At 41.9% G+C, this 19,965-nt stretch overlaps 1 protein-coding gene across 2 annotated transcripts; it reads left to right on the forward strand.

The window, feature by feature from the left end:
- The first annotated feature begins 2,292 nt into the window (after window positions 1-2,292).
- On the forward strand, window positions 2,293-19,729 carry ITIH4 (inter-alpha-trypsin inhibitor heavy chain 4). Of its 2 annotated transcripts, XM_010389951.3 has the most exons (22): window positions 2,293-2,381; window positions 4,393-4,547; window positions 4,941-5,045; window positions 5,920-6,082; window positions 6,171-6,281; window positions 6,366-6,494; window positions 7,367-7,483; window positions 8,057-8,225; window positions 9,184-9,300; window positions 10,791-10,972; window positions 11,367-11,549; window positions 12,126-12,265; window positions 12,886-13,040; window positions 13,519-13,551; window positions 14,175-14,207; window positions 14,632-14,685; window positions 15,008-15,046; window positions 15,521-15,634; window positions 16,273-16,447; window positions 17,813-17,967; window positions 18,730-18,829; window positions 19,315-19,729. In XM_010389951.3, exons 1-22 carry the CDS (start codon window positions 2,307-2,309, stop codon window positions 19,388-19,390), a joined length of 2,580 nt encoding a protein of 859 aa, XP_010388253.2. In that variant the 5' UTR covers window positions 2,293-2,306; the 3' UTR covers window positions 19,391-19,729. The 2 variants fall into 2 exon arrangements, with proteins under 2 accessions (XP_010388253.2, XP_019136018.2); XM_019280473.2 differs by lacking the exon at window positions 14,632-14,685.
- The last annotated feature ends 236 nt before the right edge of the window (window positions 19,730-19,965 follow it).

A 19,965-nucleotide genomic window follows, 5' to 3' on the forward strand; every position in this document is an offset into this window, starting at 1 on the left:
GATTTCAGCTCGCTCCCCAGTGGCTTTTTCCTCCTGTCCCACTGGATCGAGTGAGAAGTTGGGTGACAGACCCAGCCACCATGTCCTGCCTGACCATGGAGATGAGAAGCCAATGAGTGTCTCTGTACAACACCGGCACACTCTGAGGGGAAGTTGTTTTTTTTTCAAAGCTGTTTACTTCTTGATTTGCTGCATCAAACATCAAACCTGTTTTCTCCCAAACCCCAGAATGTTTCCCCTCAGCTGGATATTTATGCTCAAACACAGAGAAACCTCTCTGGGCACCTGCCATGCTTTCCACACACCCCGAGTCTCTGCAGCACGTCTGGGGATGGTAAGGTAAGTGCCACCCTTTTTTTAAGAAATTACTTTTATTTTACACAGGTTAGACCTGATTAAGAGATAAAAGTGATGCCAAAGTTGTCTGTTTATCATGAAATGTATAATATTTGGCTTTTGTGTCCCAAACACTTGAAAGATAAAATGTGACAGTGTCCACACAGATCCCAGAGAGGCTCTGGGGAGGAGTTCACATAAGGCAGCAACAAATCCTTTGGCTCTAAGGCAACAGCTTCCTTATAGATATTGCTGGTGCATTGCCTTGCCCTGCTTTTTTCACTTTAAAAGATTATTATTTGCAGTCCAGACCCTGCCTTCTCGCTTTAGTGGGCACAATTTCTCCATGGAGCACAGACTCCTCACAGGTATGTTGGCAGAGCATTTTCCCAAGAAAGATCCTTCCAGAGCATGAAAAAAATCATGGTGGAAAAAATTCCTGCACTGATAATGTTGGAGCTGCCTTTGCATTGGGTTTGACAAACCCTCCTTAATTAACCTGCGATGAGAAGTTGGCAGGAGGTTGTTCAATAGTCATAAAAATGGTGGAGAGGGACAAGTGGGGCAAAATGTTGTTGTTGCTTTTTTTGTGCAATACAAGGGCCTGACCTGCAGGTTTGCAGGTGGAGTAGAAAGGACAGGGGGTGCTGTATTTCAGACCCTGCTTTGGATATGTTGGTGCTGATTTAGCAAAGCACAGAAACCTCTGTGTCCCACACAGATTCTACAGGGAAGCCAAGTAAGGTATCTGCCAGAAATGTGGGATTTGGCAAACAGCTCTATTTCCAGGATGTTGTCAAGTTCAATTACTTGTGCTGCTTCCAAGTGCGATGATAAGGACTGGGGATCTTTTTTAGTTTTCCTGTCTTTTAATGTGGACCTCATCTAAAAAATGTGAGGGGCAGAGCTGACAATGCAGCCTAAATCTGTGCAGTGAAAGCAGCTCTTTAACATCCATGTGATTTTACATGTAGGCATTAGAAAACTGATGACAGATCCACTTAATTAAAGCTAAAGCTTTGGCTCTTACAGCTCTTAGGCCACTAAGTGTCTAATCTTGTGTATTTTAAGGGCTTAAAGCATTACACGAGTTGTACAAGTTAATCGAATTTATAGCAGTTTAATTTTTTGTCTTTAAAAATATATATATTTACATGTCCTGCTATAAAGGATGTGGTATTTGCAAGTGGTATAAACAGTCTGCCAGGGAGGAATGAAGTTTATTTTTTAAAAGAGTTACTTAAAGCACAAGCCTTGTAAGACCAGGCTGTGCTTAGCACATTCTTTGTAGTGAACTTGTAGATGTCTGGTGAGTAATAAATTATTGAGCTCTGCTTTAGTGTCTCCTTGCAACTGTGAGGCCACTTGCTCTCCACATGGACACTTTGTAAAATAGTCATGAAGCAAACACAGATGTTTGTATTTGCACAGGGTTTTTGTGTTAATTTATGACAATGAATGGCATTACCCACCAAGGATTATGGCTTGTCACCTCACCAAAGGAGGTGTTTCATAAGTGCTGCTCTTTACTTCCCATGGGCCAGTTGTGCAGGGAGGCACAAAGGTTGAGAAATCCACCAGCTGTAGTATCTCATGTGAATGTTGCTTGTCCTGGATGTGCCCTTTCAAATTATTACTGTGGAATATGATAGAGATTCCTGCAGCTTGTTGCACAGACCAAATAATTTCCCTGAGAGATTTCACATGACACAGTGAAATCTAATTTTTAAAAAAAACAACCTAGGGATTTCTTAATTTTATGTGTTATGAAACATTAAAATTCTAATGTTTAACAGCAAAGATCTGTTGGAAAAATAAGCATTAGCCAAGTCCAAGTTTTACCTATGTTTAACAGGTAAATATTAAATTTCTGGGTCTCTTCAAAGTCTACGTGATATCCCCAAGTACAAGTTACTCATTAACTGATTCAGATAAATAGAGATTTCATTTGAAAATTTGTTTTTTCCAAAATGGAGCAGAGAGCATTGCTTGCATGGACGGTCTTTTCCTCACTCTTAGTATTAGCAGAAACTATTGATCAGAAGGTATTTGCTCTATTTTTATTATCAATATCTCGTTTGCTCAATTGGTGATGTGGTGGTATCGCGGTAACTGGCCAGGTAATGCAGGTAACTCCTCTGGTAACCACCACCTGGGGAGCCTTGGGTGGATTGTGTTAAGATTTTAGAGCTTTGGGTTATTTTAAGGTCTTTTTGGTTGTTTGTTTGGGCTGTTACAGTACAAATGTAGGAGGAGGCATTTGCAGATGTGTCTGATCATGCTCTTCCTCAGGGATGTAAGATACCAAATTTGAGAGATCAGTAGCTCTGCCTTGGCCACCGGATGAGGTTTGGATCTTGACACAGGACCAAACAAGCACTATGCAGTGCCAGGAGGTTTCTGACAAGTGTTTACTAATATATATGGAATGGAAAAGAGTGAAGTAGAAAGTTACTTGCACTGTCTGGAGGAGCAAACTGTGTTCTGTACCATCACGGGGTACGTGTGACAGGTGGCATTGTAAAAACACCAATATTAGAGAAGAAGAGGAAGCTTTAAATCGGGAGGTTTCTCTGACCATCGTGCCTATTCAGAAAAGTGTGAAGTGGAACTGAAATGCAGGTGGGTGTTGGGAGGCGGGGCGAGGCCTCGTGGCTGCTGCAGGGGCAGCCGGGACCTCTGCAGGAAGCCATGGATGGGGGTGTATGGGCCCACAGTGCCTTTGCTTTTGGGTACATGCCTGGGACTGGTCCTCTCTGCTTCTTTCACCAGGGGCACAGCAATGCTTCTCCCCATGCTGCATCCCATTGACCCCTGGTTTGTGCTGGCCACAGCCTAAAATGCTGCTGGGGCTGGGCGAGTGCAGGAGATGCAGGTCCTCCTCCCTGCAGCATCCCTTGGGCACTTGGCAGCGGAGTAGATTTTGCAGTGGGTAAATTTTGCACAGGACAAGCTCCTCCTGTGTTGGAAGGATCCTCAGGGGGCACCAATGACCATCACCTGCCTACACTGCCCCACTGAGCCACAGCCTGGGGCTTGGTGCTCCTTATGACAAAACCTCACTCTGAATGTGCCATGGGCAGGTTTGAGTATGGCAGGTCAGCAAACTTTTGAATTTCAGCCAGTGTCCTAACTGAGAAGAGGCCACTGGATGCTATTAATTAGCAAGCAAAGTACAGGAGATTAATTATCAAAATAGCTAAAGATCAATTAGCCATTCAAGAGACTTGGAGGGTGAAAAAGTAAAAACAGTAGTGCAGTGATATGCTCTGTTGCTGAGCTTTTTTACTTTAATCAGCTGTTGGACTGTTGTGTGTCTGGTGATGCCCAGATCAACCTTTCCTAGTGCCACTGCTGAAACATGGTTAGGATCTTTAGAGAGACATCCCAAATGCAAAAGGAGGTGTTCATGTAGGCAGGTGCTCCAGGCAGTTCTCAGTCCAGCCATGCTCTGGGGTGTTCTTGGGCAGCTCCAGAATGGTGCCCTCCTCCTTTGGGCATCAGGGGCCCTGGAAGAACCAGACCAGGAGAAACATGAGTGCTCAAAAGGCATCTCCGCTTGTGCAACCAAGTGAGGGGTTGGGAGGCCCATGCTGGATTTCAAATCTGCTAAACATCCTGTGGGACTCAAGGTACCAAAGTGAAAAACAGGCAGCAAAGTCAGCAGCTGGGACAGCAAATAAACAGTCACACAAAAAACAGGGCCCTTCCCTGGGTCGGGCTTAAAGAGGCATCTGATCTTCCTGAGGTAAATCTTGGGCAATGCACTGGGGTGATGCAGCAGCTGCTTCACTGTACCCCAAGGAGAGAAAAAGGTTCAACAGAAGCTTCTGTGGAACAGCAAAATGCAGATGAAGCTGCAGGTTTTGCATGGGGCAGGGGTTGTGCCGGCAGAGAAGGGAATAAGCAGACTGGTCCAGAACAATCCCCTCCCCAGTTCCAGCCAGGCTAATAGTTCATTCCTTCATCCGACTTTTCAAATAGCATCATGCAGGTAAGGACTACTTGGGATCAAAACTTGAGTGTTTCTGTTTCAGTCTGTTTATCTTTTTCCAGCCTGAAATCTACAGCCTCCACGTGGACTGCAAGGTCACATCACGATTTGCTCACACTGTCATCACCAGCAGGATTGTCAACCAAGCCAATGAGTCCCGAGAGGCCACCTTTGAAGTGGAGTTACCCAAGACAGCCTTTATCACCAACTTCTCCATGTAGGATCAGTCCTTACCTGTGGTGTGAAGAAGGGGGGGTTCATCTTTCTGCTCAGGAGCTGGTGGGCAAAGTGCACAAAGAGGGTCCTCTGCAAAAATGCTCTGTGGGGCAAAGTAGTAGGCAGCCAAATAAAAAAGAGGTGCCCAGGGCCAGGCTGCCTGTTGCACAGGGTGGGTGACAGATGTGCTCAGTGGTGTTATTTCTCCTGCTCCAGCCTCCTCAAGACTCTGCAAGGACAAGGTGTGGTGGTGGTGGCTGCTGGCATCCTCCTGGGTGGGGAGGGATTTGGGAGCCAAACCATGTCCCTTGCCCAGAGAGCCACAAAAAAACTTGAGTTTCTTTCCCCAGTGCATTCCTTCTAATATTAATTAATTTTTGTGGAAACCAAACAGGTCCATCGATGGTGAAGTATACCCAGGAATAATAAAGGAGAAAGCTGCTGCTCAAAATGAGTATGACACGGCAGTCTCGCAAGGGCAGAGCGCCGGTCTCGTCAAGTACGTTGCCATTCTGAGTAAGGCTGCTCCAACACCCCTGCTTGGCTTCCTGTTTGGCTGGGGGCGGGTTAAACCCTGGAGACAGCTACATCTTGGTGGGGACAAATGTGAAAATCAGTCTTGGGTTCTTGGTGGGAGGGACAGTTGAGTGTATATATTTTTTTTCACATATATACGATTTATATGTGGTCCTGCAATGGGCTCCAGTGGGAAGCGTCCCTGTTCAGCATTACCCTGGGACTTGCTGTCATAGAATCACTGAATCACAGAATGTTCTCCGAAGGGTTCTACAAGGATCATCAAGTCCAACTCTTAAGTGAATGGTCCATAGAGGGATTGAACCCACAACCATGGTGTTATTAGCACCATGCTCTGACCAATTGAGCTAATCTCAGGGTCAAGAGTCCTTAAAGATTCCAACCCCCCTGCCGTGGGCAGGGACACATTTCAGGTTGCTCAGAGCTCCATCCAGCCTGGCTCCCTGTCATGTGAGAGCACCTTGCCACTATGGGATGATGCTCAGTGCTGAGTCTGCTTCCTTACAAGCACGGAACACCACGGCACTTGAGCAGAGATCACAATTTCAGGGTATATTTAATCTGTGCTTCACAGGTGTTTAGTCTGAGGCATGCAGGGGTTTCTGCTCCATTTCTCAGCTTGAACCCATGGCACACTAATAAATACATGTGATGTACGTAATAGCGCCTGCAATGTAAAAATCTTCTCTGTGATGAATGAACAATATTTACTGCTACTCTTTTTTTTTTATTTATCCCATGTGGCCCCTTGGCCTTTATTTTGCACACTTCACAAACTCTAGCCACCACAAGGAAGCCTTCCCTGCAGGAGTTAAATCCCTGTTCTTGCCCCCCAGAATTACAGACAGAAAGCTGGAGCAGTTCCATGTGTCTGTCAGCATTGCGGCCGCCAGCAAAGTCACTTTTGAGCTGACCTATGAGGAGCTGCTGAAGAGGCAGCTGGGGAAGTACGAGCTGCTCATTAAGGTCCGGCCCAAGCAGCTGGTTAAGCACTTCCAGGTGAGCTGGGCAGGGAGCAGTGCCGTGGTTTTTGGGTACAGCTATGTTCCCTCTGAGAAGCTGATGCTGACTTTTTCTCTGCTGTCAGATTGATGTGCACATCTTCGAGCCCCAGGGCATCCGCTTCTTGGAGACAGACAGCACATTCATGACAAACGAGTTAACCGAGGCACTCACCAAAGTGCAGAACGAAACCAAGGTAAAGCAGCAGCTGCCAGAGGTTACTGCCAGTGGCAGCTCTAGGTTATCTTGCTTTAAATCTTTTTTTCTTGTTTCTTTGCAGGCTCATATTTTATTTAAGCCAACTGTAGATCAACAAAAGAAAAATTCTGAACTCGATGAAACACTCCTCAATGGTGATTTTGTTGTGCGTTATGATGTAAAGAGAGAAGCCACTGCAGGTGATATACAGGTAAAAAAGAAATAGAAACGAAAATGCTTTCAGATCACAGGTAAGTCTGAATGTGAAGTGCAATCAGCAAAACAGCAACATTTGCTTTGAAACACCAAGAATGACAGGAAAAGCTCTTTCCATTAATCCTGGGTCAGCAGGAACTGAGGCTGATATTCGGTAAATCCCCAGAGACACCAGGTATATTGCAAAAATGGATCACTCAGGAAAAACAATTAATTTTTCAAATTTTATTCTAATACCAAATCTATATTGGTATTTCATAGATGTCTCTTTACACTCTGTTTTAATTATTATTTTGGCTCCTCTGAAGTGTATTTGTGCCTTCTTGTAAATGAAGTTTAGAGGAATGTGATTTATATAACTTAAAATGATGCTTGGTCTCTTTTTGGTTTTTGTGATAACTGAGGCACAATTAAATACAGCAGGAACTTAACAAATATTTATGAACCAATGCACATTCTAGGGAATAAAATACAGTATTTTCCATATCATTTCACTAATGAAGTATACACGGGTGTGCTAAAAGGTGGCAGCCACAGTCACTCAGCAGAGGTGTGCTAATAGGTCATGATAAAGAGGTAATGTGATATACTGTGATAATATGCATACATCATACATATGGCACTGAGGTGTCTAATATATATGTATGTATGCATGCTGCTCTCTTGTAATTTTCTCTCTACAGACAGTCTTGCTTCCAGCTAGGAAATACATTTTACTTTCTTTAATTTAAATTCTTTGATTTCGGCTTATCAAGAAGAGCAGAATGCTGAGCATGCTCCCCACCACTTGCTGTGCCAGAATGTTAAGATTTATTCTTTATTTCTTTAGATGCACTTTTATAGGTGTTTTCACATTCTGTATTTCAGATTGTCAATGGGTATTTTGTCCACTACTTTGCACCCCAAGAAATGCCAGTGTTTCCCAAAAACATCATCTTTGTTATAGACCGAAGTGGCTCCATGGCAGGCAGAAAAATTGACCAGGTAACTTCATGACCTCTGTTAGCAGCAGGCACACACACCCCAGCCTTCTGAGGAAGCAACTGGGAATTTCTCATTGGAAACACACACTGGTTTTGTACACAGCAAAACGTTCATACTTACAGAAATGCTTGAAAATACATATGCGGAGATTGAAGTTATTAAAGAGTAACATTTGTCTGACACAGCTATTTTCATGGGTACTAAGCATTGAGGCAGAGAGTGCTTTCTGTATCTTTGCAGAACTTTTTGTGTTTATTTTTTTCTTTAATGAAGCTTAAAGAGTTAATTTGTCTGTTATCTGTTTTATGTTTATTGATGACTGTGTATGTAGCTCTGCTTGAGAGCAGACAAGCCCCCTACAGCCCTCATAGGTTGGTTTTTCAGGTCCGTAAGTTAAGCAAATCAGCTACTTCTGATGGTCTCAACCTAAAACATACCCTTAGGGTTTAATAAAGGCATTGGGCTGCATCTGGAACAGAGCTGTAGAGAACTCCCTCATTACACTGCAATTTCAATCCCAGTTCTGGCAAAGAAGTTGGAATAACCAAAGCGATTGTTTGCTCCTTGGAACAGACAATGGATGCCCTGTTGAAGATTTTGCAGGACCTCCGTCCAGAAGATCATTTCAACTTTATCACCTTCAACAACAAAGTGATGGAGTGGAAGAGCTCTTTGCTGCCAGCCACTGAGGAGAACGTGGCCAGTGCTGCAGCACTGGTGCAGACTCTCACTGCCAGGGGAGGTACACGTGCTTGTAGCCACAAATATGCACCCAGTGAAATGAATTGCTTAGAAAACAATTATTTTTATTAGTTATATAGCGCCCCAGAGCTACCATCAGTGCTTACAAAGCAAGTCAATTTTTAAGACTTAGAAGTGATGAGTGGGAAAGAAAGCTTGTGAGTGGAGAGACTGGTGACTACATTATGAGCTAGATATAGATATATAATATACATAAGAGATGCTTACATCATATATGAACCATACATGCCACAAAGTTTTGTTTCCAATTTTTATGACAGAGATAATTGGAAGATTCCTTGATAGCACATTTTTTTTCTACAGAAAAATGGCAATTCACTCAACATTTGACAGCAATTTGCTTATTTTTCTTTTTATATCAAGTGTCCCCTTGAAAAAAGGAACAAAAAACACATCCAAAGTTATACTCCCTTGTAAGCCATGCCATGGAAATAAAACAGGCAAAATAGACATGTGGCATTTCAGTGTGCTTGGTGTTGTTTAGTTCACAGCACATCTCAAGAGCTCTGTCTCCCTTTAATGTTACATTCTGAGTAGTAACAGAAGTTTCCTTACCCCAGGCACTAACACCAATAAACCCACCCATGCTCAGTTCTTTTCTCTGACTTCTTAGATAAGGCAGGGAAGCTTTTCTTAAATATAGGTTAACAGATGACAGCGTGTTTATTTAAGCACTTTTTAATGGCTCTAGACATGTTTGTATTTCCCATGACATATGTGTGGAAAATGCTCCCAAAAGAATACTCCAGCACTGCCATTGCAATATAATACCCTGTAATTAAGTCAAGTAGGCTAAGTCCCTAAATCCTCCTCTCTCGGAAGGATTACTTCCTGCAGGAAACTTTAAACAAGTCTGCAGGGCCTCTGCAGATGAAGGGCAGCAATCTCTGCAGATGATTATCCTGTTTAGGTGAGCGATGCCTGCTCTCTCATTCCAGGCACAGACATCAGTGGTGCCCTGCTGGCTGCCGTGGGCGTGCTGGAGAAAGCCGAGGGGCTGCCGGAGCGCAGCGTCTCCATGATTGTTTTGCTGACAGATGGCCAGCCCACTTCTGGTGAGTGAATGCTACGCTCGGTCCGCCCTCCCCTGGGGATTTTTATCTTTTACACTTGCTTCCCAATATTGATAGACTTCGCCTGTGTTTCAGAAGAGCTTTGGAATACGCAGGCTGAGCTACAGCTGGATCTGGGGAGGGGGATTATGAGAGGGCTCTGCTGAGTGAGGGCTGTAGGGAGCGATGGCAGAGCCTGCCTGCCTGTGACTGCGCATCCTTCAGCTGGGAATTGTTTTGCTGCATACCGTTGGCTTCCCAGCTTATAAACTCGAGGGAATTGGAGATACTCCAGGCACAGCTGAATTAGAAAAGTAAAATACCTAGAGACAAAACATGGACCTTTTGCAGATAACTGTGTACAGTCCTATTTGAGAGATACTGCTTGTGCTTCTTCACCCTCTGTGCCTCAAACTTGGGATATTTTCAATGTGCTTCTTGTTCTGTATTCTTTTCCATGTCTTAATTAGTGATCAGCTGTGACAGCACAAACCAAAGGATTGAGATTGAAATATCAGGTGAAATAAGCAACAACTCCCAGTGCAATAGCACAAACTTCTTGTCCTGAACAGAGGTTTGTCTTAGTTTTGTGTGGCACCAGCATCCTCCAAGGCCAGCAATATTAATTCTTCTGTAAGCCCTCTAAATAAGATCAGTCTGCTTTTTAGATTGTGAACCATTCTGCTCTGGGGTTTGTTGATTTTGTTTGGGTTTTTAAATAAAATTCATCTCACAGTGCTGCCTCCCCAGCACAGCCACAGTGAGTCTCCAGTGCTCCCCACATCCAGCAGTTAGAAATCAGGCCAGGGTGGAGTGTCAGGCATTATTGCATACACTGTCTTCCTTAGCAAAGCAGCTGAGAGGGAAACATCTGAGCTGCTCCCATGATATTGCTACAGGCAGTGACAGTTTCTGCCTGGAAATGCTGATGGAGAAGCTCTTCATTCATACGTAGCCATCAGCAGCTCTTCAAATGGGATAAGATGATGGTGTGAAAATCTTTTCCCTCTGTCACACAAAGGAGCAGGGAGAGCAGCATGGCTGAGTTCATTGGCAGTTTGTTGGAATTGCACCATTAACCAATCCATTCTTCTCTGAATTGACACACATAATTTTTATGGATGCTACTTGTCTTTTGAATGCTTGATGAAGTGTATCCATCCCTCGTGTTGTTAGCTTGTAGTGTGTGTCCCTTCTGTACTAAAAACCTCTTCTGGCCCTGTAATCCTCTAAAATATTTTGCATTTAGCCATGACAACATCACTAGAATGTAGTAAAAGTCATTAAGGGGAGAATCATGTTTTGGCACTCCATATGCAGAGTGATGCTTTTATCTCCAATTCAATTACCAGCATTCTATCCCATATCTTTTTAGTATTTTATTCTGAATTATTTTTAAAAACTTCAGGCAGGATTTTCCACTAACCTGCTGTGGTCTTTTTGCACTTGAAAAGACCCAAACCCACAACAGCATGTTTTTGTTTCATTTACAGGTGAGAGAAATGTGGAAGTAATTCAAGAAAACATTCAGAAAGCAATCAACGGGAAATATGCTCTTTTCTGCCTTGGCTTTGGGTTTGATGTCAGTTATAAATTCCTGGAGAAAATGGCCCTGAGCAATGGGGGAATAGCACGGCGTATCTATGAAAATGCTGATGCAGCCCTGCAGCTCCAGGTCAGGAGGAAGGAATGTGCCAGAAAAAAACATCTATCAGCTACAGCTGATACAGTCCTAGCAGCAAAATCACAGATTTTCTGAGATGCAATGTTGGGTTTGAGTTTACCTGTTAATTTATGGGCGGGAGGAAGGCAATTTTGGGGTATCTGAGGGTTTGTACCCTCCATGTATCCATGATTCAAAGTCCTCAAATCAGCCACATTCAGACAAACTGGGAATTTTCTGTACTGTAGAAAGAGAAATTGTCCAGGGGAAGTGGACAATTTCTAAGTTTGCAGTAGACTTGCACTACTAAAGAAGCTTTTTAAGGGGGTTTTAGACATTCCACATTTTGCTTTGCACAATTTTGCTGTCATTTGTGTGTGTTCTCTGTCTCACTGCTTCTCTTTAGGGCTTTTATCAAGAAGTGGCTACCCCAATATTAATGCAAATTGAAATGCAGTATCCAGAAAATTCCATTCAAGGGTTAACCAAGAACGATTTCAAGCTGTTTTTTGAAGGATCTGAAATTATAGTGTCTGGAAAAATTAGCAATGAGCTGGATCTTTTGCCAGTAGAAATTAAAGCTCAGTCAGTAAGTGTTTAGTTTACTAATTGTGAAAATCATCTCTCCCTTCTGTCTTTCGTGGTACAATAGGAGGCTTCAAGAAGTGTTTTGTGTTTAGTATAGGTTCATCAGAACAGCTCACTGGAATGCCCCCATTTGGGCATGCAGCTGTTTTCCCATTGTTTGAACTCTCAAATAATTTGCTAAAATTACCCTCTCTTGAATTTGAATACAGAAGAAAAACCTTGAAGAATATCCACAAATAAGCAAACAGCAATTTTAATTCTACAAAACCCATAATATTTTGTCCTTTTAAGCACTTTTAGGTTTGTATTGTTACAATGAAGTAGGAAATCTCAATTATTCATCTCAAAAATGTTGAAATAGAACAATTTAATTACCTCCTTTTTTCATCATTGTTTCAAGTCCAGAAATATATATTTAAAATACATGCTTCTTAGATTTCTTGGAGTTGCATTCTCTAATGGGAAAGAACAAAATTGAAGGACAATTGGTACTGAAAGATGTTCTCTTGAGTCTAATAATGTGACTGTAAACAAAGTCTGGAGCTGTTTTTTGATGGTCAGTTTTCTCCCACTTCAGCATACAAGTGACTTGACTCTTAAGGAAGAAGCAAATGTCAAAGAGAAGGAGCAAGTATTCCAAAATCAAAAATACGTCTTTGGAAATTTCATAGAGAGACTGTGGGCTTACTTAACCATTCAGCAGCTTCTGGAAAAAGCGTAAGCTATTTTAATGCCTCACATAACAAACTTCTAACTTCTCAAAACACAAATTCCTTATTCACAAATTATATGGTCAGAAAACACAAAGAAACAGAAATATTTCTCCAGACAGTATCAAAAACATAAGATACTGGGAGAATACTATATTACTATATGATGAACATGAAGTGCCTTTCAGTTTATGATAGCACTGCAACATTCCATTTCAGGAATAGGAAAACGTAATGTAAAACATTCTTCATGGCATTACTATGAAATAGATTTCAATTGTATGGATTGTGTTGAGCTGTTCTTGCACACCCAGAAATACTGCCTGTCGATAAGGAAACGGCAATAGCTAGGGAATAGAACAATATGTATGTCCATAAGATAATTCATAGATCATGTAGCTATTATTTTTATGTATTTAAACCATACATAGGCTCCAGTCTTGCAAAGAATTAAGCATTTCCATAATTTCAGCCACATGAGCATCTGAGTTATCCCCTTAAGACTACTGACCGACCCTTCAATACTAAAAAATATCTGTGAAGATACAGCTAATATACAAAGGCATCTGAAGATGGCTTGTTCATAGTCTCTACACGTTATTTCTTCATCATTAACACAGACTTTAGTATTTCAGTGGAAGAAGAGGACCAGAAGGCCCTGGAGGCCCAAGCTTTGGATCTGTCCCTGCGGTACAGCTTTGTCACACCCCTCACTTCCATGGTGGTCACCAAACCCTCTGATCAGCAGCAGAAGGAGTTGGCAAACAAACCCACCGAGGCTGGTAAAAACAGCCCCCCTGAAACACTCTGCTCTTCCTGATTAATTGTTGTTGACTTCCACTTAGGTTCATTTGATAGTGACGTAATGAGGCAAATGGGAGGCAGGAGTTCAGGGATTGGCTTCCTTTCAAAATAAAATATGCAGGATTTTTTTGAAAGGTGAAGTGATGAAACAGGCACTACTATTGAAATGGAAAATAATTTGTTTAAATATTAACTAAAAGTAGTCTAATAATTGTTTACTATTACATTCCTGACAATGCAAAAGGGTTCCACACTTTTCTCTGTAGCATTTAAGTGGAAAAATGAATGCAGGGGGGAAGGCATGGCCTCAGTCAGAGTTTTGCACGTGGATAAAAGGATATACCCATCCTTTAACACAAAACACCTGAAGCCCTTGCACCAGTTTGCTTGTTTACATGGGTAAAGTAATTCAGTGTTGACTGTATGATACTAATCTGCCCCTCTTCCTCTTGACAGATAATGAGAAGCCCAGCAGTTTTCCAGCAGGAGGTAAATGTTTTCTTCTTTTCCAGTGGCATATTTTCATAGTCTCTAATAAAAAAACAAACTAACTAACCAACCAACCAAACAAAAGAGTTCATGGTGGCTGTTCTATAGAGGGAAGTCTCTGAGATTTGAAAAAAAGTGTGAAGTAAATTATAAGCAATGCCTACCACAGTCTGTGTGGGTTTTGGGTGGGTAACAGGGTCAAAGGGAGAAAATCTTCCATTCAGAAGTCTCAAAGGTCAAAATTATCTATGCTCTCGAGGAAAAGTAGTTCTTCAAGCCAATGGTGTTAATGATGCTTTCTGCTTCTTTCTACCACATGTGTAGCATCTTTCAAAAAATTCAGCTCAAGAATGTCTTCTGAGGATGATTTCAGTATTTTTTTCCTCTCTGGAAACAGCATTTATTTAATAATAATTTTATAGATGAAGAACCTTGGGTTTTGCTCTAGTTATGTCACAGAAATATATTGAGGGAATCACAATGCTGCCCTGTTTTTGGACATTGCCTCTTTCAAAGTGGTGCTGGGGAGTTTAATGGCAGAAAACTCCCTGACCAGAAACACTCCTGTAAGGTATGTGATGCAATTGTGAGTAAAACACAGATACTCTCTTTTCTTTCTCCAGGTACTTATAGAATGATGAATGGGTCACCTGCTGGTAAGTACTCCTCCTCTGTTTCTATTCAGAATAATTCTATGAAGTTAATTTCATATGTTCATTGATTTTAATAAATGCATTTGGATTGGAGATGCCCACTTGATACACAATTTAGTTTTTATTATATGTATTTCTGTCCACAGATATTTTCTAATGGACTATAAACTTTTGAAAACAATCTTGATCCCTTTTCAGAAATAAAACCATATTATACCTCCTAAAAATAAATGTGAAAGATCTGGAAAAGTATGTATTAGTAAGCTGAAAGAAATGGATGTAAAAACAAAATAGTTCACCAGTCCTGGGGTATCCAGAAAATGCAGTGGGCAACAAGCAGGACAGATTCCCTGTTTCAAAGGGTGGGGAGGGAGATGCAAGACATAAACCCAAAGCAACAAAACATTGGGAAAACCCCTTTCTTCAGGTCGAAGGCGCTCTGAGCTCAAAACTGGCAGCAACAAGAAGATGTCTTCAACAGGTAACTGTGCACAGTGGGGTGAGAGGAGCTGGGCTGGGTGTGCTGCATTCAACACTGCACAGTGACCCTTGTAAACACAGCTCTAAACCCTCCCACAGCTCCAGCTGAGCATGGCCCCGTGGCATGGTCCATCCTGAGAGAAACAGGCACTGCACGTTGTGCTTTTTTCCCATTGGGACATCTTGTCTTAAGCAAAGCTCTTCATGGGAGTCAGTGAAGAGCTCTGTTAAAAAGGCTTCTGTCCAGCATTTGTCCTGGTTAATCAGCTGACTTAGGGAAAAATGTTTCATTAAACTCTTCTTACTAATTTTATCTATTTCAGTCTCCAGGTTCAGAGGCATCATAAGACCACAACCTCTTGGTAAGTGATACACATCCTAGTCCCATTTCAATTATTAATGTAACTGCAATGTACACTTTTTCATGCAACAATGTTTTCTCTGACTGCATCAACTCTGTGAAAATATTTTACCTCTTCTTGCAAATCTTGGCTAGTTCTTTCCATTTAAGTAAAAATTATCCCCATGTTCCATGAGAAAACTTCTCTGACTTGAGGATGTAAGAAATGCAGTACAACAGGTCTTCAACAGCCTAAGCTTTTTTAAGGGCTCATTGTCCTTAGTAAACTATATTTAAAAATCTGTTGGTTTCATTCATATCGAGGTGCTGTGTCTGGGTGTCCTTTTCAACAATTATTACTTTGTTTTTAATTGTTCTATCCTATACAAGCTATAACTGATGTTTTAGGTATAAATCTATAAATCATTTTTGCTGTGCCTATCCAGGGCACAGGCTAGATTTTTTTGTTGCTGATATATTTCTTCTGTCTTTTCAGTCGACGAACATCCACAACTTCTCTTGCAATTACCCAGACAAAATGAAAGAATCTGCTTAAATATTGATAAAACAACACAAAGCTCTGTCCACCTGCTGTCAGATCCAGAGCAAGGTGAGTGAGCCATGTTACCCCAACACCAAGACAAGGAGAGTCACTGGGTCTGTGAGTGCAGTCTGTGTCTTTGGGAATAACCCCCTCTCATGAACAGCCATCTCATACCTGCTGCCTTGCACTGACCAGAAAGGGTGTGGTAAATTCTGCCTTTCTGTTCGACAATATTAATGGTGCAACAGCTGGGGGCACCTCTCACAGGTCTGGCTGAGGGTCACCTTTCCCTCCTGGTGTCACATCTTTGGTCCTTAGGGTTTTCTCCTACCCAGCCCTTGGGGCTTTGGAGGATGCAGAGACCTTAAACCTCATGGTCCCTGTGTACCAACAGAAAGGTGCATGCTCTGGATGTACAGCAGCTTTTCTGTACTCCTGTACTCAAGGAGCCATGGCCCGAGCCCCAGGTACCTGCTCTGATTATGGAACAGAGACACCTCTATGCAGGAGGTGGAAGCATGGGGTTAAACAGGCTATAGTGACCCCACCACAGTCCTGGGGCACGGGGAGCTGAAATCCAGGGTACTGTGCCCCACAAAACTAGATATGAGACCCTGAAGTTGTTTCAGTAACAAAACTGAAGCAGATTTATTAAGATCACTTGTACCTTAAGAGAAGAATCACCCGACAAATTTGTATTAAAGGGCTTACTGTGACGGGGAAACTTGGAAATGGAGTAAATCACTTTGTGCAGTTTGATATTGACTATGTGAATCCCCCCGTGCAAATCCATGTCTACACTCACGCGATCCTTATAAGCCACAATAACAAGAACAACTGGCTGTCGTGGATGAAGTCAGCCTCCTCCACCATCCAGGGGTAAGAAACACCTCCCTGTCCTTTCCTAAACTTGAAGATGTGTCAGATCTTTGTTCATTCAGGCCTCTGCTTCCCCATTTTCCTGAAGTAAGTGCTTCCAAATGTCCTTATCCAGCAAGTATATCAGTGTGAGTAGCAGCAGGGTATCTTCATAATCCCCCATTTCAAATACAGAGAATGAAGTAGGTTTGATTTTAATTCTCCATGCCTGTGTAAAGAGAACCAGAACAACTGCACCACCAGCCTGCTGTTCATGTATTTATGTTCCAAAGGAAAGGACCCACAGCCATGCAGAGCAGCCCTGGTGCCACCAGCAGCCACTTTGTGTTCCTCCAGGGCAAAGCGAGCGCTGCCAAGTGATGGCTTTGACATTTACTGTCCCTTTTATACAGCACTTGGCTCCACACAGGCTGGGGTTTTCTTTCTCCTCAGTTTTAGCAGTAACTCCCATCTGGGCAGCTGACATTTTTTATGGGCAGGCATAAAGTGTTGGAATAGCTGCCTGTAACTAAATGCCTCCTGTAGGAGAAGGGATACTTTAAAAGCAGACTTTATTTGTTAGAGTAATTAGGGCAGGATCCTTCACTAGCACAAGGAAGATCTGAGTGTAGCTGGCTCCCCCAGCCTTTTTATTTTGCTGGAATAAGTCTCCACAAGGATCCAGTGTTGGCCTGGGGCAGACAGGACACACATCGCTGCTTCCCCACACGCAGTTCTAGACAATAACAAGTCCTACAACAACTGCTTTCAATTATTCTTGTAATCCAAACAGAGCCAAGAACTTGCTGTATTTATGTCCCAGTATAATTTGCCAAGCAGAATGATCCTCCTGCTTCAATCCAGCACCCGAGCCCTTGCACCAGCACTCGGGGTGGCTTTGTCAAACCTGTCTGCAGGAGTAAAATGACAGTGACATTCACGTTCTGCAAGCCCACCTGAGACAACAATAACATTAATGGCTCAGAAGAAAGGCAAGGTCTGAAAAAACTTGTAAAATATCCAAGAAAAAAGTATTTGACTTGTTCATGAAACAGATTGAATTATTTTCTTAGTCTACCTTTTTCCTCATTAAAATGGTGAGAAAAATTTTTTTTTTCCCATCCAAGCATTTCTTGTCATTATGGATAATAAGGTGTATTCATCAGCAAAGAATTCTCCCCTGGTATATTTGCAAGACCTGTAGTGCAGCACAGAGAGAAAAGATATTCTACTGAGTATTTTCTAGCTTAAAAATAACTACAGGAAAAATGCAATTGCAAAGAGATAAAAGGCAAAAATGAAATTATTTTGATTAATTAATGTCAGTTAAATACATATTCTTTCTTCACGTTCTTCTTGGAAATAATTTCATAATTTACTTCCTAGACTGAGCGTGTCGGTTGAAGAGGAAAGGAGCGTTACAGTATCACTGCCTGATACGGTCACAGTGCAAATTTCCTTGGTCAGGTTTCCAGATGATTTCCTTGGGCTCTATTTCTTGAACACTGACCGTTTTTCAGACAAAGTCAGTGGAGTTCTGGGTGTGTATCATTATGGATGTGTACAGCAAATAACAGTCTTGTAACTCAGCTCCTGGAAAGAGAGTGTAGTTGGGGGTTTATTTCAGGGAGTTCTTGAGAAACTTGGCATTTAATTAAGTCTTTTTGGACATTTAACTTCTACTCCCCAACAATTCTGAAGAGGGGAGGTCTCACCCTGGAAACATAACACACATAACACAATGCTTTTCCACTCACCAGTGGCACAACCCTAAGTAGCCCATTATGGGTTTAGAAGATGTAAAAGTAAGACACAAATAATAGTTGGGCTTAACCCCAACAGTGCTGTGGAATGACATGATTGCTGCAGCAAATTCATTTGATGTCAAAAAATAGACTATAAATAATGGACATAAAATTGTAAACAATCATGGTTAGAAAATGAAAGCCAGCTGCTCCTGAATGTCTTGGCTCCAAAAATCCTGGTGGGACCTAAGTTGAAGTTGTTTTGGAAACTTTGCAAATGGAGAGGCTGCATATTCCAAAATCCACAAGAAAGAAATAATTGTGAAAACTCATCAGAGCAAGGCTGAACCTTGCCATGGAGGGTGTTAAGGATTACAGGAGATCACAGCTGAAACAGGAATTTTCTAAACTTAATAATGGAGCATCCAAACGTGCTCTTTGGTTTGTTTTCTGAGATAAAGAGCTGCTCTCCTGGTGTTAGAGCTGCCATTTGTGGTAAATAAACAGTAACACTCAGCTGGTTTGTATTTCTAATTAATTTGTGTGTCTGTTGCTTAGGTCAATTTTATTCAAAAGCACAATTTGGGGATAACTCCAGCAATCAGAGAGCTGTGGAAAGACTCCTAAGGGTGTCTGGATCTGAGCACAGAGTTTCCAGGTAACAGAGATGGAGGATGTGTGTGCTTTGAGATGTACTTTATCAGCAAATGCCAGAGATCAAAAGAAATTAAACTGAGGGAGTGTTTGTAAGAACACACTTCTTTGGTGCAAATAACGTGCACTTTAGCTTTTCCCTAACAGGCTGAATTTGTTGTTTAAGTGATGCTACAGGGCTCAAGGCTCCTATTTCATTGGGGGGAAATAATTATACCCTGGGGCTACAGCTTGCATGGTTTTCCTGGACAAGGGAGGGTGTTTCCTCGGTTGGATTTGCCACGAGAAAAATTTTCTATCCTTCAATTGCTTTTAGCACATGTCTGTGATGTGGAAAAAATGGCATGAGTATGCAGATCCTGAGAGTGCTGAGGTGCACCTCTGCCCACACAGGCCTCCGAATCCTAGTGCCATCTGCATGTCAGGGCAATTCTGGCCCTGCCCTTTGATTGTGTTATCACAAATTCTCTTGTTTTGATTTCATTTCAGATTGTACAAGAAAGATTACAGGCTTGAGTCAGCCAGTGATCCTGTTTCCTGCTGGTCAATAGATCTAACTCCCTAGGAAAAAAATTTCTGTGAAGAAAACTTATGCAAATGAAGCTGTTCCAAGTATTTTTGATACTTTCATCAAGAAAACCACACAGTTAAAGCCTTACTATCACTCTATACATAAATGTCACAAATATTTTACCTTGAAATAATTATACTTTCAAGATGCGACTGTGCTTGCTTGTTTGCTATTTGAAAATGGTTTCTAATCTGCAATGTGGTTTTGTTGTTGAAGATTCATATGAATGAACTAAATAAAATTGACATTATCAGCTCACAATTTGATATGGACACATGGACTTAGGTTTCCAAATAAAAATTAGTAGTGGCATCATCCAAGCCAAAAAATAGATTTCTAAAACTCTGTCCAGTTATATATGATGGTGTTCTTGAACCACACATTTTGTGAAAATGCCATGAAGTTTAGACAGTATTAGTTTACCATGTCTCTCATTTTCTATTTCATTGCTGTATCACGGTTCTCTTGGAGGTTGTTCTCTGAGACCATTCAAAGCATGAAAGCAGCAGTGAACAGGGCTGTGTGTGTGATGCAAACCCACACCAGCTGTGGTGTGGTTCGTTGTTGCA

The sequence above is a fragment of the Corvus cornix genome, chromosome 12, assembly GCF_000738735.6.
Source record: "Corvus cornix cornix isolate S_Up_H32 chromosome 12, ASM73873v5, whole genome shotgun sequence".
In the NCBI taxonomy this organism is placed as follows: Eukaryota; Metazoa; Chordata; class Aves; order Passeriformes; family Corvidae; genus Corvus; species Corvus cornix.